At 52.5% G+C, this 25447-nt stretch overlaps 2 protein-coding genes across 2 annotated transcripts in view; both read right to left on the reverse strand.

The window, feature by feature from the left end:
* Nucleotides 1-336: 336 nt before the first annotated feature.
* IAQ61_006822 (uncharacterized protein) lies at nucleotides 337-1733 on the reverse strand (the record flags this gene model as incomplete). Its single annotated transcript, XM_003845668.1, has 3 exons — nucleotides 337-1052; nucleotides 1186-1542; nucleotides 1697-1733. The coding sequence occupies 3 exons, from the start codon at nucleotides 1731-1733 to the stop codon at nucleotides 337-339; spliced, it is 1110 nt and encodes a 369-aa protein (XP_003845716.1).
* A 1247-nt stretch (nucleotides 1734-2980) lies between these two features.
* The window catches only part of IAQ61_006823 (uncharacterized protein), a gene marked incomplete at both ends in the record, with an annotated part of 29363 nt that continues 6896 nt past the window's right edge, over nucleotides 2981-25447 (reverse strand). The window contains 5 exons of the mRNA XM_066097321.1: nucleotides 2981-3591; nucleotides 3643-4642; nucleotides 4700-19119; nucleotides 19174-24349; nucleotides 24427-25388. Coding sequence (XP_065952798.1) covers nucleotides 2981-3591; nucleotides 3643-4642; nucleotides 4700-19119; nucleotides 19174-24349; nucleotides 24427-25388 — 22169 coding nt within the window. The remainder of the gene's footprint in view (nucleotides 3592-3642; nucleotides 4643-4699; nucleotides 19120-19173; nucleotides 24350-24426; nucleotides 25389-25447) is intronic.

A 25447-nucleotide genomic window follows, 5' to 3' on the forward strand; every position in this document is an offset into this window, starting at 1 on the left:
CGGATTTGTAGATGCGAACATTGGGGCCCTCTTTTTTGAAACCCATTGTGGTTATGTATAAGGAAGGGGCCATCTACGACTGGTCGAAACAACAAGAAAAGACTCGGGCTCAGGTATCCCGGAGATCTTGACGGCTGAAAATTGGCCCGAGGATGACAAGTCGCTTCCAATACGCTAGAGATGATGACGGCTTTTTCCAATCATGTTTATGATTTGCGGGTTTCTTATTTCAAAGATGAGAATTTACGGTTGCTCGTGTATATGAAAGACTTTATTTACCCCAGACGCTCTTCCGTATGCACTTTCTCCCCTGCCACCTCTTCATCTCACTATACTCTACTCCCCATCCACCAACACCGTACTGTCCTCCACTTCCTCCCTCTTCCCACCCTCGGCCCCCAAACTAGGCTGCACAACCTGCCTCCCCCTCCACTCCTTCATCAGATCCAAATTCCGCCGCACCAGCGTCTGACACCAAACCGGCCAACCCCTCAACCGCGGCGCAAGTGCCCACGCCGTCTCCGGCAACACCACAACCCGACTCTTACCCGCAAACACCGCCTTCACAATCTCCTCGGCCACCGTCTCCGGATACAAAACCTTGCCGCCAAACCCCTCAAACAGCTTCGTGCGCGTATACCCCTGACACATGAGCACGGTGCGCACCCGCGGCGCCTTGTACAGCGCCACGAGCTCGGCCGTCAGTCCCTCGTGAAAGGAAATCGCGGCCGCCTTGCTGGCCGCATAGTCGACCATCTTGGGCGCTGTGATGTAGCCCGCCAGACTGGCGACGGTGACGACCATGCCGTGGTTGGTTTGGATCATGTGTGGTAGAAAGGCCTGGGCGAGGTGGTAGTGCGAGAAGGTGTTTACTTTGAAGGTTAGGTTGATGTCGGCTTCGGTGGTTGAGAGGATGTCTTTGCCTCGTGCCACGCCGGCGTTGTTGATGAGGATGGTGGGGGGGCCTAGGGCGGTGGTGATTGCGGTTGCGGCGGCGGTGATGGAGGATGGGGAGGTGAGGTCGCAGGGGAAATAGGTTACTGATGGTTGAACTATCGGTACGAGTTTCTTCATGTTAGCAGGCATGGTTTTGTTGATGTACTCGACGCCATTTGACTTTGGCAAAAGAAACCCCTAGAAACCAACGTGCAACACACGAAAACAAGAAAAAAAGCACACACATACCCTCATAAGTAGGCTCCTGCACATCCACAACCGCAACCTTGACCCCCCTCTCCGCCAACAAGCCCACCACAATCTTCCCAATCCCATCGCTTCCCCCCGTCACGACTACAACCTCCTTGTCCCAATCATACACGTCGCGTGAGAAGTTATTCACCACCGTGTTGTTGAGCCAGCTGTTGAGCCGGTGCACCACGCCCAGTCCCACGAGCGTCTTGAGATGCCGTAGTGCGGTGCCGTGGTCGCGCGCAAAGAGCTCGCCTGTGGTGGTATAGCGGGCGAGGAGGAGGAGGGGGAGTGTGAGGGCGGGGTTGAGGGCTGTGAGGGAGATGAGGCGGGTGAGGGTGTCGCCGGTTACGCCTGGATGTTCATGGTGGGTTAGTTTGTTTCATCTGTCTTCATCTCTTTAGATGTCCTTGTCGAGGCTTCAAAGATTCAAGTCTCCGCTTCGACTTCACTTTCCCGCCCACCCAGCTTACTCATGTAGAAGTCGCAGACCGAAAATCCAACATACCTTCACGAGCAAGACTCCACTGACTGCGAATCGGCATCTTGACCGCCGATTTTATTTCCCCCTGATATACTCAATTGCCCTAATCCACTCTCTTCACTCGGTAAACAAAAAAGCAGTCTGCAAGTCAACAAGACGGCCCAAAAACCAATCTTCACACAACCCGCCTGGACAGTGATGTACCGCGTTTCCTTTCCACAGCTATCCAAAAATCTAAACGGACAAGGAGACAAGACAAGGCAGAAGTAAAGATGTCAGAACGAAAAAGAAATCCCCTCCGCTCCCCCCCCCCCCCAAAAGATCAGCCCAACCCAGATGAGATGAAATTAAGACAACCAGTCCGTGCCACATCACCCCCCCCCCCCTTCCCCACTGCAAACGCCCAACCCGCCAACGAAACCTCGCCCAGACCCCGAGATTCCATCTTCGCATCCGTGGGCCGTGGCATTCCCTTTCCTTACCCCCCCTTGCCAGCACACATGCCCCTCCCCTCCCCTCCCCCCCCTGCCCAGACCCGCCTGCTTTTGCCGCAACAAACACTAACCAATCCATCAAACGCACTCCAACTCACCCCGACCCAACCAACAATCTGCGATCTGCGATCCGGGAATCTTATAGACCGGGTGCGGATGGATGGTGGTGGCGCGGACCAGTGCGCTACAAAGGGGAGTGGGTTGCGGCAATTGGTGAAGAGGGAGGGAGGGGGAGGGGGAGTTGGACGGGCCGAGGCACTAGTTATGCGAGAGAGGGGTCGGGTACATATTGTACCATGTTAGCATGTGGTTCGGTTCGGACGGGAGGCCTTAAATAGCGGATCATTGTTTTTCGTTTGCTTGGGGTTGAGATGGATGGATCTCCTGGGGCGTTTCTTTGACGATGGAAGAGGGGTGTGGTGTATATGCCTGAGTGGTTTTGTGAAGATGTTGGAAAATCATAGAGTATCATGTATGAATAGTAAAGAAGATGGAAATTTGGTCCGATATAATACAATCCGATCCGCCCAGATGAAGTACCCAGCGTACAATTCAATCGCTTGCACGTATGCGCCTTCCCACGCCATGCTTAATCATGCAGTCCAGACCCTCCTCCCCAAACCCCCATTCCGTTGAGCAAGGAAATTCGTAAAAAAAGTGTGTAAGGATATAGGTATCTTAGCCCCCAAACGCCAAAGCCAAAATACTCCGCTCCGCCCGTAACCAAAACAATGAATAAAGAAAATACAGGACAAAGAGACGTAAAAACCCAATCAAATGAAAAATCCCTCCCTTCCTAATAATCTTACACAAATTACTTGCTGAGATCCATGACCGAACCGTCAGGCACAATACTCGTCATCCGGCTGATGCGACTCGATCTTGAATCTGGCCGATTGATCGACATGGCCTGACTCGAGACGCGTACCACTTTCTTACTGGGTTTGGCAACGAGCACTTGCGCAGGACAGACCACAATCTCGTCCTGTCCCTCACCAAAGTCATCACCCTTCTTGACGACCAGTGGGAACAGGACAATCTTGACTATCGACCCACGGCTCTCAAGCTCTTCGTTGGAGGTCGTATCTCCGGAACGCTCGTTCATGAGGGACGCGTTGAACGTTACTTTGGCGACGAGGTCGCCGTTGGTGTCGTACTCCGGCTGGAGTGGCGGCAGCATGATGTATTCTGCGCGTTGGGTGCGCATCTCGATGGATAGTTCGACAGCGAGACGCATGACATTGCGCAGAGACTCCTGGATCTGCCGCTCAAGGTTTGATGGTGGCGGCAGGAGAGTCGAAAGTGTGCTGTAAATTTCTTGCACAACAGCTTCAGTATCTTGAGCGCGCTGTTGAATAAAAGGCTCTCTCTTTGAGAGCAATGTGAGTGTAATAGCTCGCCATTGAGCTACAGCACGTGGTGGACCTGCTTTTTGTTAATGTGAATGTCGTGCATGACTATTTCGAATGTACTCACCAACTTCCGACAGGGTCTTCTCTAGCGACTTGAGCTTCTGTCGCTGTTCTCGGTCCATACCAAATAGATATCTTGTAAAGACATATTCCCAGATCATAGTCATGACTACAGACATGAACACATCTCGACGCTTTACACGATCTGCCAACAAGGCATCGACATCCGAGCCATCAAGAATGGCATTGTCAAGTCGAGTGTCGATCTTCTGTCGGGTAGCTGAGTCCAGTCTTGTGTCTGCCGAGATTTCCGACGAGAGACGGCAAGGTCGGGTGTCCGAGAATTTGGAGAATCGCAATACCCACTGTTGGACATGTTGACAGAGTTGTTGACATGCGCTGTCAAAGTAGTCCTCATCGCGGACAGTGAGGAAGCTTTCGCCTGGCTTCTTGGTTGCAAGAATCTGCTTCTGTAACGCCTTGACCTGTTCTTTGGCGCTGGTGAGCTCTGCGGTCAAACGATCAATCTCGGCGTTGCGCTCATCAAGCGCAATGCCAACTTCGTCACGAACCGCATCGGCCATGCCTCTTGTCATGATTTCTTGTTGTTTTCGAAGAGCTTCCAACTCCCTTTGCGATGCCTCCCATTGCTGTTGAATGAGTTGCCCTTCGGACTGTAGTTGAGCATATCTTTCGTTGGTGTCGTTGGTCAAATTGCGATTGGCCTCATTGAGGGTATTGTTGAGTTCTGTCAGGCGTCGAATCTCCTCATGCAGCCGCTGAATCGTGTCTTTCAATTGCGCAATCTCAATATCCCTCTTGTGGATTTCGCGGTCACGTGCTTCCACCTCTTCGGCAATCAATTGCTCGTCGATTTGGCGCTGGTGTTGCGTAGCCTGCAGCGCCTCCTCAGCTTTCTTGGTAGCTTCTTCGAGTGAATGATTCTGTGCTGCAAGTTGGTCGAGTTGTGACTGTAGATCCATGATCTGCATGCTTTGACGTTTGCGCACGCTTGGTGGGCGCGTGGGCGACATTGAAGACCCTTGGGCCTCACCCCATGCTTCCTGCACGCCGTTAGCAACCTTCGCACCGGCCGTCGCAACAGCATTATCATGACTTACATAGGTTTCTGGCGGCATACTGGAACGGCGACCCTTGCCTTCTCCTCGAACTGGATCGTACTTTGACTCTGCTGCGATGGCAGCGGTCGCTCCAGCCGCAAGTGCGACGTCTGAGAGGTTGTTGGGTGTCATGCTTCTAGCGTCCGGCGCATTGACCTCGCCAAGCCTAGCCGCATTTCTCAGGTCACCTGACGCGCTCCGGTCTATACGACGCAAAGACTGCGTGGAACGGGAGCTCAAGGAGCTCAAAGGACGTTCTTGATCCGTCGTCCTGGTTTTGGCAATATTGCTCATGGAGCGCTCGCTGCGAACACTAGGCGAGCGCTGTTCTGCCATATGCTGCTTGATCGGATCCATACTCGGAGAAGACCGAGGCATCCGACGAGCAGGACTCAAAGTCATATTTCGGTCTACGCTTTCGTTGACTTGATGCCATGGCGTATCTTTCGACCCAGAAGGCGTTCTTCTTCCCGTCGTGTCTGGTGCAGGTAAAGATCTGCGACTTGATGGCGTGGGACTGACCGGTGGTGGTGACTTGAGACGATCTGTAAATGTCTTCGAGCTCTCAGCATGGCGAGCGGACTTTACACCTCGATCTGGTGCCCCGACATCTGTAATAGCTCGTGATTTCTTGTGCAATTGAGAGTCATCGGGACTAGCTTCCTTGATCGTGTCAAGCTGCAGATTGCCAGGCGTACGCATGTGTTTGGGACTGGACATTGAGAGTGTGGGACTCTTCACTGATGACTTCTCGCTGGGGTCACCAAAGATTGACTGATATGGTTCGGTCTTCTTGACTTCTTTAGTAGGGGACATTTCGTTGTGAGGCTTGGACGTCTTCTCCGTTGATCGTGATGATGTGCGGCTGTCCTTCGAAGGCGTATCGATCACCATGGGCGTTTCCGGTACGATTGCTGCTGGGGTCTCGAAACCGCGTGTTGATGGTGAAGAATCGAACAAGTAAGATGTCCGTTCTTTCGTTGCCCGATCTGTGCCAGAGGGCGCCGGTACGCCTGTATGAGCCGAATGGTGTGGGAGTGACGGGCTTTCCTCGGTTTCCTGATCGCGTTCGGTGCGACGTATAGACTGATGAGTTGGTGTTTTAGGCTCTTTTGAAGTTCGTTTCTTTTCGCTTATAGGAGCCTGAACCTGCTCTACCTGTGGACGTTGAATGACCGCATCGTCGCGTGTATTCTCGTGTAAGGACGGAGTGACAGTCCGAATTGGTGAGTCTGTGACGTCGACAGCACTGTCACGAATTCCAGGCAAGGACCAATCCGGCTTAGTACCTGTAGTGGGCTCACGAGTAGTCGAACCCTCTTCTGCAGTTCGTGGCTCCAGAGTGTGAAGACGCTTGCCTTCTGGCTCATCCTCCTCGGACGCCACAGGATGTGCTCGGCGCTTATGATCCACACTTGTCTGCTGGCCGGGGGTCACTTGCTCGGAAATCTTTCTACCGACGCTCTTTTCTTGTTGAAGCGGCACACTCTCTGGAAGAGAAGCCAGAGGTCCGGATTTCTTAGTCTCTACCTTGCGAACCGTGGAGTCAGCCGGAGTCTCAACAGCAAGAGTCTCCTGTGTAGGAGTCTCGATCGCCGGAGTCTCAGTAGCTGCATACTCAACACGATCTTGTGCAAGTGGAGTCTGTTTCGTATCCTTCTTATCCTTTGACTTCCTATCTTTCTTTGATGATGTGTTTGGCGAAGCGTCGATGGATTCCTGATTGCTGGGCTTGTCGGACAAGTCGGCGAGTGTTGATTCACTGGGAGCTTCGCCCGGCACCACAAGTCCTTCTCCCCGGCTGGACTTGTCGTCTCCTCCACTCTTGACAGCTGTATCGGAGGGGAGCGCACGTTTCTTCTTGCCCCTTGCTCTTGTGGTGACGTTTGGAGATATGTACAGCTCGTCAGGATCCGCCTCCTCGAGCACACCAGGAGGGGTTTTGCGTCGGGAGAAAGTTGGATCATTGAGTACATCGAGTGGGTCGAAGGAAATAGCATCCGTAGATGCAGCGGCCACCTCGATAGGCGGTAGAACACTAGGCCCAAGGTCTTTGACAGGCCGCATTCGTGGTGAGCCGGAGAAGGAAGAAGAGCGACTCAGACTGCCGAGTCGCGATGTCGTCGCCCTCTCCTTTGCCGCTGCTACTTCGTCATCATGCCCAATGTCTCGGACACTATGGGAAGAGGTAGATCGATGGAAGGTGGAATCATTGATAACATAACCTGGGTCGAAACCTGACTCAGACAGACTGGCGGCCACTGTAGCAGCGAAATCTACATCGTGAGCAGGAGAGTGCGTGCGCAATTTGTCTTGCGATGCAGCTCTCGAGACATTACGTTTGTCAGAATGCGGCTGCAAAACAGGAGTCACAGAACGTGATTGGCCTTCGTATCGTTCAGCAAGATCCTTGACGCTGCCAATACCGTCTCTGCGTAGTTCACGTGCAGAAGTCGACTCCTCCGCTGAAGTTCCGCGTTCAAACAAGGCTGCTAATTGTTGCGTTTTTGAAGGCTTCTTGCTCAAACTTGGTGTTTGTTGTTCTTCTAGAGAGAAGCTAGGTTGTGATGAGGTCGGGGGAAGGTCTTTGACAGGATGAGATGCGACCGGTGTTTTGTCCTGGGCGGTGGGGGTGAGCTTAGCCGCTGGAGTTCCAGCGTTCGCCTCGATCGCTGCTACGAGAGGCTTTTCAGTAGCCTCAGCATCCTTCTTGGATCGTCGCTTCTCCTTCTTAGACGTCTTCGAACTGCGCGTTTCAGGCTCCGCTGCTTCTGGAATTTCGATCGCCTCTTGCAAGTTATGTGCTGTAGGAGGAGATGTAGCTTCTGCTGCCTTTTTAACAGTGTCAACTGGTATTTCTTTGTTATTCTGCTCAATGGTCACGTTTGTGTCCTCGAGAAAGACCGCGTCTGATTTTGACCCCGATCTTGGCACAGACTTGACATCTGCCTGAGTAGGTACTGGCGGGTGTGCAATGATTGCTCCAGAAGGAGCAGTGACCGTATCCAACTTCCGCTTCCCCTTATCCTTAAACGATGACGTGGGGTCTTGCGTGCGATTTTCGTCCAGAAGTACGGGTTCAGTGCCTGATCTTGATGTGCGTTCTGTAGACTGACTCGGTTTCTCAGAAGTTGGTGGGCGAGTAATGTTGACAGGGTGTTCAGGTTGCATATCCAATGTAGTCGGTATGTCCTTTTCTATTGTACGCTGTGGCTCGGAAACCGGTTCAATGACGGGTCCACTCTGCCCCATTGCTGTATTGTCAGACTTGTCTGGCTCTGCAACGTCCATAATAGTATCCTTCTTCTCGCTCTCCTTCTTTTCCTTTTTGCTCTTCTTGCGAGTGGGAGCAGGGGTCACCGTGTTCTCCTCTTCCATGACGTCTGTAGTTTTCACATCGCTCGCCGCATCGATGTCAACGGCGACGCTTGGCGCCTCGAGACTGGGGTTGACAGTCTCTTCTAAGACCACGGCTGGGGGAGTATTTTGACCGGGGAGGCTAACATCGGTTTCCTCATCGATGACAGTTTGATCTACCTCTGAAGCTACTCTTTCTTGATCTGAAGACTTGGCAACTTTTGCATCGTCTCTCACTTGCTCTTGCTTGGACAAGTCATCATTTTCTTCTCCTTGCACCTCCTTTTTACCAGCTTCTGTAGTGGAGGCGGAGCTTGCTGCATTTTCCACTGGTACATCGTCCTGTTGACTTGGTAACGCTTGAGGACTCTTTTCTCTCTTATCGAGCTTGTGAGAGGTACTTGGACTAACTTCGAAAGGAGTGCTCTGTTCGACGGCTGCTGGTGATTTCAATTCTTTCTCAAGCTCTGCCTCTGTGGTGGTTGTTGGCTGTACTTCATTGTTGTCGGGGAGTGGCTCATTCTTGCTAATCGCAGACGCCTTTGCCTGCTTCTTCTTATCCTTCTTGCTCGATTTGCGAGACGGAACCGAGTGTTCTCCCTTGTCTGGCTCTGAAGTCTCTATAGTAATTGGAGCGATGATAGCATCCTGGCTAGTCTCGAGGTTCTCTGAAGGTCTGGACTCAGCGATTTTCTCGTCCACCACCTGCTCGTCTGCCTTAACAAGCTCGGGCATGAAAGTGTCAGGAGCGCGAAGTTCATCTTCCACGGTAGGACTCTCAAACCCCTCCTTCGTCTCAACCACAACCGAAGATTCGGCTGCAGGAGTCGTCGGGGCTGGTTCAAGAGCACGGTCATTCTCTCCTACAGCAGAAGGTCCAGCCGTCTCTTTCGTCTCCTTCGTCTCGACCGCAGCCAAAGAATCAGCCGCAGGAGTCGTCGGAGTCGAATCAAGACCGCTATCCTTTACCTTCTTAGTCTTTTTCTTTTCCTTTTTGTTGAGCTTGTTGACAATATCGACTACAGAGGTGCTAGGTTTTGAAGCGGAAGACGGGGAAATGTCTTTGGGCACTTCTTCCTTAGCCAAGCTGTTGTCCAGCGCTTCAGAGCGCGCTTTCAAATCAGCTACTTCGTCCTGGATAGCCTTGAGCGATGGTGAGAGCTCAGATGGCGGGAGATTTTTTGGCTGGGTGCCTACTTGTCCCTCAGCGGCGGGCTCGACCGTGGACACAGCTGTGTCACGGGAGTCCTTCTGTATGGGTACATGAGGGTTCTGTGCATCTCCCGCATCTTCAACTTTCGCATCTTGTTGAGGCGCATCTTGTGTCGTTGATCCGGGACCCTGGCAGTCTACAGCAGCTTCAGGGAGGTCAAGTACACCATCAGATGGGACATGCTGAATCTCAGGTGTCGCGACGGGTTCTGTCTTCATGTTTGGCACAGAGGATACAGGCTCTTCGCCTTTCGGATTATCAATACCGTCAGGGCTCATCTTGACCTTCTTCTCGCTCTTTGTTGACGGAGTACGTGAGAGCGCGGCTTCGGGCTCGTCGAAAGTCTTTGGTTTCTGCTCATCTTCCCGAGTGAGCTCTGAAGCCTTTTCATCTTGCTGAACGATGTCGGTATCTTGAGTCTTGGAGTCTGGAAGCGGTACATCTCTATCCTCTGGCGTTGGAAGGATGGTGTCTTGGACGTTTGTCGGCTTCTCAAAGCTTGGCAGAACGGTGGTACTCTGCTCTCCTGGCAAGCGAGTATTGTCTGAAGGCTCCGTCAAAGCGATGTCCTCAGTGGCGTGCGTGCTTTTCCTGGTCTTCTTTTTGTCCTTTTTAGACTTCTTGGACGGCGTCGAGCCTGAGTCTGCCTCAGTCTTCGCACTAACAGCTTTCGTAGGTTTCGAAGATTCGATGTTGGTCTCTGATGACTGAGTGGGAGTCTCCAGCACGGGCACAATCAGAGATGGTTCAGCCTGCTCGATCTCCGAAGATTGGCCTGGATCCAGCGTCTTGAATTTTTCTGTCGGAGCAGAGACTAAGGTAGTCTCCTTCGATATTTCTTGCTCTTCAGTCGAAGGTACAGCAGGTATTGTCGTTTCTTCTATGATCGCGGCCGATTCATCTGTAGCGATTGAAGCCTTCTTTCCTTTATTTCTCTTCTTGGAAGCCTTGCGACTAACTAGAGCATTTTCCTCGTCCCCCTGGATCATAGTTGTGGGTGCAGGGTCAATCGCTGGAGAGCTTTCGGTAAATGTGACCGGAGTTGGCTGCTCGTCAGAGAACGCCTGATCGCCGTCGACCACAAAAGGGCTACCCATATCCTGTTGAGCGGATTCGCCAGTAGTTCTATCGACGAACTCCTGCGATTTTGGTGTTGGCTGGACTGGAGGTGGCTCCGCGCTAGGCCCCTGCTTCGGCGAGCGATCAGGCATTGAATCAGTAACAGAAGACTTATCCTGAGCCTCCTCCAAATTGACGAATGGTTCTGAAACGATGGGCTCCGCGGTAGCAGATTCACTCTGAGATGCCTCCGCTGTATCAAGAGAGAAGGACGCTTTCTTGCTCTTTTTATCTTTCTTGTTTTTCTTCCCTTTCTTCAACGGAGATTCGTCATCGACGACAGTGTCCTGTTTGTTGGCCATATCAGCTTCGACGACTTCTGGAGCAGCCACGCTCGCTTCTGGTAAGACCGGTACTGTCTCAACCGATGCTGAAGGGACCTCGGTGGACATTTCTGCGCCTTGTGAAGCATCTCGAGTAGTGTCCGTTTTGATGAGATCGGCCACAGGTGAAATTGGCGCAGAATCTTTCACTTCTGCTTCTACCTGTGCAGTATCCTCGATGATAGATTCATCAATTGGTGCGGACAAGTCCGCTTTTGCTAGGGCCTTCCTCTCCTTCTTGCTCAATTTGCGACCTGGTACAGTGTCTTCCGTGTCGACAGCTCCTGTGGTGACGTCAAGAACTGGTTCTGTGATGGGCGCGTGCTCCACAGGCTTCGCAATAGGCGTAGTCACAGTTTCACTCGTGGGTATCGAAAGAGCGTCCTTGAGACCTCTAGGTTCAGCGGGTTTAACCTTGTCTTCAACTGCCTTTGTAGGTTGTGATTCCGGCGTTGACTCTTCGATACGAGGTTTCATATCCATTTGAGGCTCTTGCGTTATCGATGTTACTTCTGTCGGCGGTGTTTGATTCTCAATGGCCTCAGCTAAGGTTGGCTCAGAAGTTGCAACTGGTGCGACCTCTGCCAAAGATGGTGTATCAGAAACGGCCTCGACTGGGCCCTGTTCTTCTAGAGCAGGTGTCGAGATTCCAGATTTCTTGCCATTCTTTCCCTTTTTCTTCTTTGAGCTCATCGCGGTGCCTGATTCTTCTGGTACTTGCTCGGATTCTTGTACTGGCGTGACAGTCGTGTCAGAAGGCTCGACAATTGGCTCTTGATTGTGAACGGGATCCTCATTAGATATAACGGGAGTTGCCTCATCTGCGATCATCTTCCGGTTTTCTACAAGTTCTTTTGGCATGTCTTCTTGAGTCGTAGATATGGGAACCTTCTCTTCAACGACAGGAGCGAGTATCTCTTCTTGAAAGGCAGGAGAAGGAACTTCATCTTGACTTGCAGGAGCTGCTATATTGTCTTCAACAGTCAATTCATTGCCTTGATCGGCTATGTCAACCTCCGGAATGTCAGTTGCAAGTCGCGTGGGTGCATCTTCGACAATTGAAGCGGCAGCATCGGATGATTTGGCCTTTGACTTCTTAGCCTTCTTCCTGTCTTTCTTGGATAATGGAACACTCTCTGCTTGAACAGCAGAAGCAGGTACTGCGGGTGTATCTACAACGTCAGCATGAGGCGGCCCATCAGCAATGCTTGGGGCGGTCTCATCTGAAACCGCTGGCTCCGAAGGTAGTTCGATCGCTGGCATAGCTGGCACCAATCTCATGGCTTTCTCGTCCTCCTTTTCGTCCCTGGTTGATGTATCGAGGGAGGCATCATTGATAGGTACGGCAACTGGTTGATCGACCTCAGGCGGCGATGTCTCGACTGGCGCAGACACGTCTTTGGCCTTTTCTACCACGTCTTCAGGCACATTCTGCTCGACTGGGGTAGCGATACCAGACTGGCCTTTCGCCTTCTTTCCCTTTTTCTTCTTCTCCTTCTTCGAAACCGTGGGCTCCATGGCTTCCTCGGTAGACTCTGGCCGCGGAAGCTCGCTGGAGGTCTCTGGAACCATCCTAACCGTCTGAGGCTGCTCAGCGACAATCCCCTGGGTTTCTTTAGGGTTCTCGGGCAATTCATTGCTGCGCTGTTCAAGTGGAACTTCAAATTTTTCAGATGGAGGCTCTTGGACTTTCGATACCGCTTCAGGTTCGACAATGGGGATTGACGCTTGTTCCTTCTCTTTTTTGTCCGCCTTCGATATCAGAGTCAAACTTCCTTCAGTGGGTATTTCCGTCGGCTGTTCGGGCTCGCTAACACCAGTGGCTGGCTCCTCGAGGATAGTTGTCGATGTATTTGGCTCTGGAAGGATACCATCTTTAGATGCGCCAGCGGCAGAAGATCCAGTAAGAACCTCTGGCATTACGACTTCAAGTGCTTCCTTGATTCCCTCGCTGGGCTCATGACTGGGACTTGGAGCTTGCGTGGATCTTTCTGGTTCTCCAGTAACTTTACCAGGCTGCTCGACCACATCGCTGGATGGTTGCAAAGTAGTATCTTCTAGCGTCACGTCCAAAATGGCAGATTCACGCTTGCCTTTCTTTCCTTTCTTCTTCTTAGAAGGAATTGCCCTGGTGTCGTTCTCGTCTTCCGCAGGGGCCTTGGGCTGCTCAATGCTGGTCGCAGGAGGGCCAGATAGGGCTGCTTCAGGCTCAACGATGTCGACAGTAGGCTCAATTGCAATCACATTCGATTCCTCTGAGCCAGCTGCTGGCTCCGGTAGCGCAGACTCTTCAGGGCTGATCGGCTTAGGTTGGGGCAGATGCTCCACATGTGTCGACTCCTCTGTACGAGATGTTTCCGGTTCCTCGGCGGGTGAGATCATGGTAGGTACGCCAGGAACCTCAGTAACTGCACCAAGGGACTCAGTTGTTGGCTGAACATTGGCTGAAGGCTCCTCGATAACCAAGCACTCCTTCGTCTCTTTCTCAGTGGTTTTCCCCTCATCCACAGAAACCTTCTGATCTTCTACATCAACTCTATCCAATTGGCTCTCCACCAACTGCACGTCACCCTTCTCATCAGTGGCAACTGCGAGCTCCTCACCTTTGCTCTCAGGCTGCACATCCGCACTCGCATTCGCATTCGTTGAATCAACAAACTCGCTCTCAGTAACAGGATGGGAATATGAGGTCGGTACCCCCGAGAAAGATATGGGCGTTTCCGAAAGTGGAGAAGGTGACAGAGGCGGCTGAGCATCAGGAACCTTGGCCTCCTCAGGCGTCTCAACGGCTAAAAAAGGCTCAGTCGCGGCCTTCTCGGATTGCTTCTTAGTTTTCTTCTTGTCTTTGCCCGTCGACGTTGTTGGCGTTGACTCGTCTACATTCTCGGTGGGCTTCACATTGCCAATGTCTTCCTCGGTCCGAATGATAGAGGACAGATCCTCAGTGGGCTTGTCTGGGACGGGCGATACATCCTCACGAGGAATTGTTGGCTGATCTTCAAATACAGGCTCCTTGGGATCTTCTACGATCGGAGTTGCTGGCGCTGAAGGAGTATCTTCAACTACTGAGGCACGTTTAGCCTTCTTTGCTTTCTTCCTTTGAGACTTCGACATAGAAGCCCACTCCGCAGGTTCAGCCTCGGGCTCTTCCTTGTTCTCAGTCTTTGGAGCCGGAGCACTGACTGAGTCATCCGTTGTAGAGGCGACAGTGTCTCGAGGCTGAGATAAATCTGGAGCAACAGGCGAGCTCAACGCTTGATCATCCGATGTACTGGTAGTCTTTGCATTCTCGGCACGAGTGACAGTATGTTCCTCATTCCGAGTATTCTCATCCGTGAAATCGTTGACAGCTTGAGAAGATCTCCTTTCGTCGACGACAGGTTGTAAAGTCTCATCAATAGATGAAGATGGCACATCCTCTACAGCCGTAGCAGGCGTAGCAACCTGTCCATCCTTCACAGTCGCAGGGTCCTTCACGCGGTCCGTGATAGCTGGAACATCAAAAGTGGGCTGTTTGCCCGAAGGAGCTACGACCACCTGCTCGTCACGATCAAGCGGTGTAGCAAGCCGTGCGTCATCAATTGGCATCTCTCTAGCTTCTTTGATGAACGGTTCCGCGGGAGATGTGGGCTCCGCAAGCTCGGCCTCGGCCAGAGATTTCCGCTTGGACGCTTTCTTCGCCTTTTTCTTGCTCTTCTTGGACTTCGGCTCAGAGCTATCTTGTTCTTCGGCATCTTGTACAGACTGTGGAGCTGCAGAGACTGGAGCAGGCAGTCGCTCAGCATCCCCGACCGTAGGAGTCTGTTCGCTAACCGTTTTGGGGGATATTGGCGTTTTAATCAGCTGTTCAATCACCGGCACTGTCGGCTCAGTAGGTGCTTCGAGGGCTGTCTTTCCAGGAACTTCAATCGAAGCTGGGAACTCCGTTTTCTTCTCCAGAGTAACATCCGTCTTGACGTCTGTGTCGGGGGCTGTCATAGGCTCATCGACCGGAGTTGAAGGAGCCAACAGCCCCGCCTCAGTAGACGAGTCGAGCTTGCTGGCCTTTTTCGCCTTCTTTTTGTCTTTCTTCGACAAAGGCGCAGAACTTTGCTGATCGCCGCTTGGAATGGTGGCCTCAATCGGTGTTGAGACAGAAGAAGTAGGGTCTTCAGGAATGACAGTAGGAGCATGCTCTACCGTGGACGTTTCAACAACGGCTGCAGTAGGCTCATCAACCTTGAGCTTCTGAGAAACGGTTTCGCGCGCTTCGTCGACCTTGGCCCCCTCATCAACAGTATAAGGAGCCTCCTCAACCCTCGATTCCTCAGTAACAAGATCCGCCGTAGACGGTCCAGCAACAACCCCAGACTCTGGAGCTGACTGTGCAACATTTTCAACCTCCTTCACGTCATCCACAAGCTGTCTATCCGCCTCGTCGACTGGAGTCAATGGCACCGACAGAACAACCTCAGCTCCTGAACCATGCTTCGATTTCTTGGCCTTTTTCTTGTCTTTCTTTGATTTTGCTGTCGACGGCTCTTCTTGGGTGTCTTGTTGTGACTGGCTTTCCTCTGGGACGCTCGTGAGAGTAGTGGGCTCATTCGGAATAGCCTTGGCGGGTTGGTCGACCGTCACTTCACTCGTTGGTGGCTGCTGTTCATGCTGCGCGACAGGCACTGGAGGTGGCTCGTCAGTTGCCTCGACCGTAGGAGGTTGCTCCAGGACGACCGCATCCTTCGATTGTTGCTCTTCAATTGTAGCAAGAGCAGGCTGTTGCTCATCGACAGGTGGAACCTTGGTACTCTCAGTTCGCTCGAGCGGATTCTCCAATCTTTCCTCCGTCGGTGTCTCGAGAGGTGTTGCCGTCCCGCTTTCCGCAATGGATGTCCGTTTTGCCTTTTTTTCCTTCTTCTTCTCTTTCTTGAAAAGAGGCGCTGCCTCTTCTGGAATAACGGTATCTTGTGCGACCTCTTCGACAATGGGACCGCCTACATGAACTGATTCCTCAATGGCAGGAACAATGACAGGGGCGCGTTCTTTAGCAGGTACGTTCTCCGATGTTGGCTCCTCTGCGGTCCCTGGGGCAACAATTGGTGCATCCTCCACAACTGGTAGCTCGCGCGCGCCCTCTTCGATGGGTACCGGTACAGTCTGTTCATCGAGTACAGGCTCACTCTTCTCTTCGGTAGGTGTTGGCGGAACGGAAGTTGTATCCTCTGCAATAGACAAGCGCTTGTTCTTCTTTGCCTTCTTCCTGTCCTTCTTTGACAACTTAGCCGTGTCTTCTAGCACATCAGGCTGTGTGGAAGTTTCGGGGTTTGGGGCAGAGCTCAATGTGCCTGCCTCGGTGGCGGTTGTCTCGGAAAGTGGATCTTCGCTTCTAGTAGTCTCGGAGATTGTCGATACCGGAAGGGAAAGTTGCTCCCGTTCCTCAGCTGGCGTGGTGGGGATTGGAATGGCTGATGCATCCTGAATATCCTCAAGCTCCACTGTCACAGGCTCGGTTGCTGGCGCTCGTATTTCCTCAATTGACGTAATGGGTAGCTGCTCAGCGACCGTCACAGGCTCAGCTGAAGATACTCGCTCTTCCACAATTGGCTTAGTGGCGATAGGAATAGCCGGAGTTTCTTTAGAAGATGCTAGATTCTCGCTAGACTTCTCTGTGGCCGTAGTCGTAGGAGTTGACACCTCTAGTACGGGTTCTCTCTCCTCCACCGGCGTATCTGGAATAGGGACTGAGCTTGCCTCTTCGACCATGGACGCATGCTTGCTCTTCTTGGACTTCTTTTTCTCCTTCTTTGACATCGTTGGAGCATCTCCTGCCGGCGCTGTCTCAACTGCCGGTGTCTCGGTGGCAGACGTTGAGTCCTTCACCGAGGCGTCTGTAGGTGCTGGCTCATTGGCTGGTAGGATTTCTGAGTTCGTGGCGGGCTCCTTGGTGCCAATTGCTTCGTCGGGAGTGGATACGTCTGTTGGCACAAGGGGTGAATGTTCCTTGACCTCTTCACGTACATCAGAAACCATGCTTGGAGCATTCTCTATAGACGCCTCTGGTAAGTCGACAGCTGGCGTTTCCAAGGGGACAGAGGCTTCACTCGCATCTGCAGAGATGCGCTTGTCTTTCTTGGCCTTTTTCTTGGCCTTCTTGGACGGCGTACTCTGCTCTTCAATCTCTGGCTGTACTGGGACATCCGGGCTATCCAAAGGAGTCTCCTGAGTGATCGGTTCGAAGATCGTTGCGGTATCGACAGAGCTAGAAACAGGGGTCTTGGTCTCTGCCGGGGCGATAGGTAGCTCGGAGACTGTTTCCTCAACCGCAACAACACTAGGTTCTTCAGGTGAAGCTTCAACGACGGTTGGGACCTCCGAATCGCGACTCTCAGATGCTATTTGTTCCTCGACAACTGGTTCACTGACTTGCTCTGCGATCTCCTCAACCGGTGCAGAAGGTATGTTTGACGCCTCACTCTCAACGAGACTTTGCTTTGCAGACTTCTTGGCCTTCTTCTTTTCTTTCTTGGACAACGGTGCAGAGAGAGCATCCTCCTTTGGCTGCGGCGATGTGAGACTTTCAGGTGTTGCTTCGGTTCCCTCAGGAAGTGGATCTGTTGTAGAAGCTCCCGTATCGATTATTGGCACCACGGGCTGCTTAGCAGGCTCGACGACCGGCTCAACAACTGGCTCAAGAGCCCTATCAGGAACAATTTCGCGGACTGATTCTTCCTTGGCATCGGCAGCAGGCAAAACATCATCCTGGGTCGTTGTTTCGGGAACAACCGGCGCCGTCTCAGTAGCCGGCGTCTGAGGCTCAGAAATTGACTTATTCTTCTTGCCCTTCTTTTTCTTTCCCTTTTTCGAGTTGGCTGCTTCTTCCACAATGATAGGCTCTTCAACCGCTGCAGGCTCGGCCACTGTAACGGGCTCTTCCGCCTTGACACTACCAGACGAAGTCTCCTCCATCGTCACCTCAGGCCCCACTGGCTCAGCCGACCTCACCTCCTCCTCCTTCGCCACCTCCTTCTCAGCAGACGCATCGACATTCTCCTCCAAGGGATCAACGTCCATCTCAGCATCACCAAGCCGCGTCTCAGGCAAAGGGATCTCCGCCGGTGGTGCAACATGCTCAAAAGCTTTCTCCGCAGAATCACCTTGAGCAACAGGCTCATCTTGAACTACAACCGAGACAGCATCTCCGGCTTCATTCTCCTGGCTAGATTTGCCCTTCTTGCCCTTCTTCGAGACAGACTCTGTCTGCTCGTCTGGCTGCGCTTGACTAGGCGGCTCAGGAAGGACTGCTGTGTCTCGGCTCGTCCCATCTTGCGCTGAAGTCGGCTGAGTGTAGATGATGTCAGTTGGTGCAACTTCCACAGGCTGTTCGACGGGTTGAGTGATGGTTTCGGGTGCAGCTACGAATTCTTGTCGAGATTCCTCCTCCTGGGGAACTGGGACAACTGGAGGCTGCGTTTCAGGCGCTGTTGTCGACTCTGCCTCCACAGGTTGAATAATCTCCCCAGCTTCTTTCGCATTCTGGGAAGATGCGGGCTCTTCACCAATTAGCTCGGCCGGGGTGATGTCGACTGATTGGCCCTTCTTCGCCTTTTTCTTCTTGGCTTTCTTCGAAGTAGGTTCGGCTTCAACATCCTCTGCGATTGCGTCCCGAGGCTCAGTTGTACGTGCGATATCTTGGTCAAGGTCTTGTTGTTGAGGTAACAATGCACCATCCTTGGCGTTGAGATCTTTGTCCGGCAACTCTACGGTGACGGGCACTGCATCTTGCTTTGGCTTATCATGTATGATGGGAGCAGAGTTAGCAGAAGATGGTTCGGTGGTAGAAGGCTCAGTCATAACTTCAGCTTCTTGTACAGGGGCGATTGCCACCTCAGGTGCAGGAGTACCTTCGGTCTCCGGCGCGACCTCGGCCATATCCGGCGAGCTCGTCTCAGTAGTACCCTTTTTACTCTTCTTCTTCCTACCTTTCTTGCCAACTACTTCAGGCTGCGATTCAACAACTGCCGCTGGAACTTCGTGACTTGAAGTGTCTTGTTCAGGCTCACGAGTAGTATCAACGTCACCAGTGCGCTCTACTGGCGCAGATGTAGCCTCCGTGTTCGATACTGGAGGTTGTGGAACTTCTCGCTTTACCTCTTCAGCCACTGTAGGTGCAGCGCCGACAGCTTCTTCAATCTTGCTCCCGGTTGACTCTAGAGGACGTTCAAGTACTGCTTCATTCGGACGTTCGAGCTCAGCGTCAAGGCCAGTGTCTGGCTGAGTAACTTCTAGGGTAGGTTCGGCCGGTGTCTCGATAGCGCGGTCGCCTTTGACATCAGCGCCTGGAGGAGCTGGCTCCGCTATCTTTTCGGTTGCCTCCTCTTTCTCAATCGCAACACCAGGCTTCGCTTTAACATCCTCTAGAACAGGCTGAGACTCTACGTTCTCATGAGGCTGGTCCGCTGTACTTGACTCTGTATCCACAGTCTTACCCTTCTTTCCCTTCTTTTTCTTGGACTTTTTAGTTGGCGTGCTGGGCTCTTCTGTGATGGGTGTAGAAGGCTGTGTTTTTTCCGAGGGTAATGCGTCTTGTACAGGCAAAATGCTTTCTACGGCAGGCTCAGGTAGGTTTGATTTCGGAGTTTCCTGCTGCTGTATAGGAGCAACGACATCAGTGACTGGCTCTGGCAAAGTCGAATCGACGATTGGCTTGACATCCTGCTGCTGATTCTCTTCACCTGTCTCTACAGGAGCGACTACACGCTCCCTCTCGACCAATTCGACAGGATTCTCGAGCTCAATGCGGACTTCCCCAACTGGCGTACTCGGCTCTCCCACAAGATTCTTATCCTTTTTCTTCTTCTTTTTCTTGTCTTTTTCTGAAGAAGCAGGGACCATAGATTCATTATCCGCAGCTGGTTCGATTGATCGCTGAGGTTCCGTAGAGGTAATGGGCGTGACAAGGATACCGTCAGGCGTAGTCTTGAGCACCGGCTGAGCTTGACTTCCTACAAGTGATTTACTCCGTTCATCCGCATTAATAGTGTCAACGTCCTCGACTTCATTCACATCCCGCGCTACAGCATCAACAGCAGAGCGCTCAGACTGCGCAATGGAATCCACCAGCGAGGCATCCGGGGTTCTAATTCTCTTCTCATCCTGAAGCGTGTCTTCGACCGGCATTTCAGCACCCCTGGACTTCTTGCCCTTCTTTTTCTTTTCCTTCGTTGGCGTCGCTGCCTCCGGTGCATCATTAACAGCGGGGTCCGGAAAAGTGGGACTTGCGTCGAGAAGCTCGCTTTCAAAGTCATCTTCTCGGGGCAAGGGAACCTCTGCCGCATCATCCTCCGGTTTCTCCAACGGCAGCGGGACATCTGCCGCTTCGATTACAGAAAGCTGCGAACCAGGCTCAACTTTGCGTGAATTCGTCTCATCATCTCGCAATGACGTCACAGGCTCCAACGGCATCGAAAGCTCGTCGTCAAGCTCATCCTGGGGCAGAGCTACATTAGCAGGATCAACCTGACTCGACAGTGGTGGTTGGCGGAGATCCGCAGCCGGCTTGGGGCCGTCATGCTCCATCAAGTCATTGTCCTCGAATGTGCCTGCAGGAAGAGGGATATCTGCAGCATCGACATCTGCCGACGTAGGTAACTCGGGGTTTGCCGGCGCATCCATGTCGCGAGGGCTATTAGTTGGAATAGGTGTAGAGTCAATAATGACTTCTGGAGCAGGCTCAGCCATGGGTTGCTTGGTCTGCTCATCAGCATCAACACCCTCAGCCGTCCTCACAGATGAATCAGGAACAGCCAAAGCCGACTCTGAATCGACAGTAGGCATACTAGGCTCCGCCACAATCAATCCCTCAAGTTGCCCACTCTCCCGCTTTGCCTTCTTCCCCTTTTTACCCTTCTTCTTGCTCGAGATGGGAACAACCGCCCCTTCAACCGGGGCCGCTGGTTCTAGCGTCACTGCAGGCGTGGGAGACAGTTGCTCAGCTGCGGCAGTTTTGCCTGCAGGCTCACCTGCTGATATTGCAGATTCAGGTAGAGGTAACACTTCCACCTGAGATTCGGCAGTACCTTGGCGCTCCTTTGCGAGCGCGCTGTACTCTTTCGCGGCAGGAGTCTCGATTATCTCGGGAAGGAATCGTTCGCCCGAAGCGTCCACGGCATCATTCATCGGTGTCTCAACCGCGCTCTCAGGTTCAATTTCGCGCTGAACAGGCTCAGTTGTTGAGATACTACCCTTCTTCGCCTTCTTATTCTTCTTTTTCTTGGTCGGAGACGTTGGCTCCGGTGACTCAGTGTCGTTGTCAGCCTCGGGCAGTAGAGCCGTCTCTGGGAACGAGAAAGCCGGTTTTCCACCATCTCCAAAGGTAGCAGTCTCAGGAGCTACGCTACCTGTCGGTGTCGAACTGGACATCTCCCTGCTCACTTCTGCAGGCTTTTCCTCTATCGCGGAGGACGCCTCCGGGAAAGAAAAGGCTGGCTTTCCGTTGTCCGTGAAGAACGATGTACGTGGTGTATTTATCACGGCAGGCTCGTTGGCACTAACTTCCTTGGCTGGCATTGCAGGCTCGGTTCGTGTCGCCTCTGTCGACTGCGGGAAAGAGAAGGAAGGCATTCCGTTATCCGTAAAGACGGCCGTATTGGGTGGCACAACAGTCATTGGTGACTTCGGTTCAGAAATGACAGCCCTGTCGCCCGGCACTGTAATCTCTCGGGGACTTGCCTTGATAGGCGTTAAGGGTACATCTCCGGAGCTTTCAACAGGTGTCTCGTCTTTAGTGGCTGTGGGTTGAGGGTACGTGAAAGCCGGCTTTCCATCGTCGGTAAAGAATGATGTTGGAGGAGGTACAAACTCCACAACAGGTTCGCGGATAGATATCTCTTCAGCGGTGTCCGCTGCAATCTTCTTCTGGGTCTCCGCCACTACAGAGTACGAAAATGCAGGTTTTCCATCATCAGTGAAGATCGCAGTCTGAGGCGTGACATTCAATGCGGGCTTAGCCTCCTGAGCAACAGGCTTACTATCTTTTGACACCTTTGCCTTGGGAGTTTTGCTCTTCGCACCTCCAAACGCCGTCTGGAGTTCAAGAATCTTGTCCTTGGTGCTCACAGCCGGCTTTGGCACTACCTCGACGGTTTTCTCCTCGGTAGCTGGTACTGTTGCGGGGACAGCTTTGCGAGGCTCAGGTGAGGTTGAAGGTGTCGCCGGCTTCTTTTTACCCCAGCCGAACGCACCTAAGAGACTTGAGCCCCAACGAGAGCTGGAACTAGTTGGTCGTTCAGGCTCAGGCTCAGGCTTAGCGACAGCTGGTATCTCCTTGGTAGCACTCTTGCCATCAGTAATTGGAGCGCTGGGCTCGCTAACAGTCTCAGGCGCTTTGTCGTCAGAAGCTTCATCCTCGACAAGGAAGTCCATAGCATTGGGCTCTTGTTTCGGCTCTTCTTGCTTCAAGACTGGCTCTGAGATCTCATGCTCTACCTTAACCTCAGTGGTAGCTTGTTCTTTTGGCGCAGTTTGCGGTAGTTGCACTATAGCATCATCCGACACGTGCGGTTTGCCTGAGTCTAATTCTAGAGTACCCTCAAAGGCCGGTTGTAGGATATCGCGCTCGATAGCATCACGCTGTTCCTCCTGCTGAGGCTGAGGCAAGATATAATCGTCTCTCGCATCGTCAGGCTGAGGTAGAATGTTGTCCTCATGAATATGCTCCGGCACCGGCGTGGGCTCAGGTGCAGGCTCGGCCTGAGCACTAGCACGCTTCGCCTTCTTATTCTTCTTCGCTTTCTTACCTTTTGGAGTGACTATAACCTCTGTCTCTACAGAATCATCAGCCAAGGTAGCTTTCTGTGTTGTGTCTGGCGTGACATCTTCCGTCGTTGTAACGGGAGCATGCTCTCCACTCTTCGGTGTTGTGGGAGACTGGGCTTGAGCAGGCTCCGGCAGAATCTCCTTTGACTCTACATCTACACGCTTCTCATCAAAGTTCTCGGGCTTGATTTCCGGTCCAAAGACAGCACGCTGTATTTGCGTGACCTGCTCTTCCGGTGGCACCGTGTGTTCGAGAATCTTGTCCCTCTTATAATCCTTGGACATGGACGGTCCAGCAACCGACTCACCAACAAGTGTAGCATCATCTGTGATAACAGACTCAGACCTGTACTTAGCCCAATCTAGTTCTTCGTTGACAAAGGTAGGGCTATACGGCTCAGGCGTAAGCTGTTGCTCTATTGGTGCGGAGAGAGGTGCTTCAACAGTCAAAGCCTTCTTGTTCTTCTTCGCCTTTTTCGCTTTGCCCTTGCCTTTACCTTTAACATCGCGGGCTGGGGTTTCGGCTTCAGACTCAGTAGGTGCTTGATCTGTGCGTGGCTCTCCCTGCTTCTGTTCGACAACAGTTTTAGGCTCTTCAACGAGCGCATCAGGTTCTGGAGATGAAGATCGATGCACAAGCGCGGCAGCAGCGATACCTCCCACGGCCGCACCAAAGGCAGCGTCCTGGAGTCGAGAAGAAGTGGTCTTAGCTGGAGATGCATCCCTGCTAATTTGAGGAGTAAAACCGCGCATCTTCGAGTCATCCAACGGTGCACTTGGTTCCAGAGGAGTTGCAGCTTGAGGAGAGGTCTCCGTCGACACAAAGACATCATCCTCTGACGTTTCAGTCTCATGAGTTCTCGCAGCCTCGATTGCAGCAGAGAGAACGTCCTGATCCGGACCCCGAGTGTCCAGAATAGTGTCTGGTGTTCCCGGTACAAAATCAGACGCCTTAGGTGTGACTTGACCAGATCCATCAATTTCCTCAATCTCCCGATCTGCAAGCTCAGGATGCTGTAGCTCTGGTCCAGACGGTGGCAAGATCAGATCAGAAATGGTACTCAACGGGTCAAAGAAGGAGTCCTCTGAGACTAGACTAGAACTTGGCTGAGGCGATTCCAGAGCAGACTCAAACTCAGTTTCTGTTGCTACCGATGATGTTCGCGAAGGAGTGCTGCTTGCTGGTAATGCTGGCAGCACTTCATCAATCTCGTCCGATTTCCTGTTTCGCTCGACCAGGTACAGAGGTCTAAACTCCCGAGATGCCTTGAACTCAACGGAATGTGCCCTGCCATGTCGAGAGCGCACGGGTGAAGTAGCGGTACGTGCGTTTGGGCTGGAATCCAATTCATCACGTTGAGTGGCTGATGATGAGCCTGGAGGTTTTCGAAAGCGGATTGGTACAGCGGTGGATGACAATCTGCGTTGAGCAAAATGCGCTGTCTGGCGTGTAACCTCTGGTGATCTCAAAGGTGAACTTGGTCTCGATAACGGTAGAGGCGGTAACTCATCGGGAAAAGCTTCTAATTGCCATGGCTGCAAGCCTGTAAGGCGAGTGAGCAGTGTGCGACTATCTTCAAAAGACAGGTCGGGTGGCGGAGTGCGCGGTCGTTCGTAGGCCCCTGGAATGCCCAGATATTGTTGGGCATCGTCGTGAGTCGAAAGAGTATCTTCGGGCCGATCCCCAGGCACGACCTCATTGCCTTTCTGGGCTTGGTCGACGGGCTCACTTGCGGGCAGTGGAGTTGGAGTGACTTCGGCCACTGCCCGATCGTCTAAAAAAGACTGCCGGTCTTCAGCTTCTTGTTCATCGGCATGCGAGGGCGAATTTCGGGGGTAAGAGTGATCCTATAAACACAACATCAACATTCATTCTAAATACATTCGTGACAAGCACTCTATCGCGCATAAGAAGAGCGATGTACCTTGTCGTCATAAGATCCCCTCCTTTCTCCTTCCCCTCTTTCAGAGCGACTGCTCCTCTTCTCACGACGGCTGCTGCTCGAGATTGTCGAGCGCATATCGTCATCGTCTGAGCCGTATGTCGAACCGCGGTCTGACCGATGTTTCCTTCTACGATGCTTGTGTTCCTCATCGTCGTCATCCTTCGATTTTGAAGACTTGCTAGACTCTAAAAGATTCTCTTTCGACTTGCTGCTGAACATGCCAAAAAGACCGCTCGATCGTTTCTCCTCTTTTCGTTCTTTCTTCGAACCTCGGTCTTCGTCGTATCGTGATGTAGTAGATATCACAGATGCGTTATCGTCATCACCATCACGTCTCGACTTCCTTCTTGAAGATTTTCTCTCTTCGTCCCCAGGTTCGGAGTTGGCTGATGAACGCGACCTAGTCTTTGCCTCAGGTGACCCATCTCTTTCGCCGTCTCGATTTTTGTGCTTTCGTCGACGCTCTCCATTAGCATCGGAACGAGCTTCTGACATGGTGGATCTGGTATCCCAGTCATCCGTGCGGTCATCAGTTCCATGACGGCGGTGTCTCCGCTTCCGCTCGCCCTCAACATCGAAGCCATAACCTCGGTCACGACTTGGTTCCCGGCTCTCAGGTCTTGCTTCAGCTTTGGCTGCAGCCTTCGCCTCGCGGCGGAGTCGTCGTCTTTCCGCGCGCTCAGGATCGTCATACTTGCTGCTCAGCGAGATCATGGACTTCATGTCATCGTCGTCATCATAAGGAATTCGAACAACAGTATCGTCATCATCATCCTCATCGTCATTCTTGCTTCGCGGACTGGTATTGTCATCGTTGAATCGGTTCACCGGGTTGGTCCTGTCATCATCCCATTTGCTCGAAGTCTTGCTTTTGTCTACATATTGACTTTGCGGGGCCGGTTCATTGTCTTTGTGCATGCTTTGCGTGTTGGAGGTATGATCTGCATACTTGTTAGGCGTTTGACTCGATGCCTTCGCCGCCTTTCCACGCTCTTCCGAA

This window comes from Plenodomus lingam, assembly GCF_022343315.1.
Source record: "Plenodomus lingam strain CAN1 chromosome Unknown contig_26, whole genome shotgun sequence".
Classification (NCBI taxonomy): domain Eukaryota; kingdom Fungi; phylum Ascomycota; class Dothideomycetes; order Pleosporales; family Leptosphaeriaceae; genus Plenodomus; species Plenodomus lingam.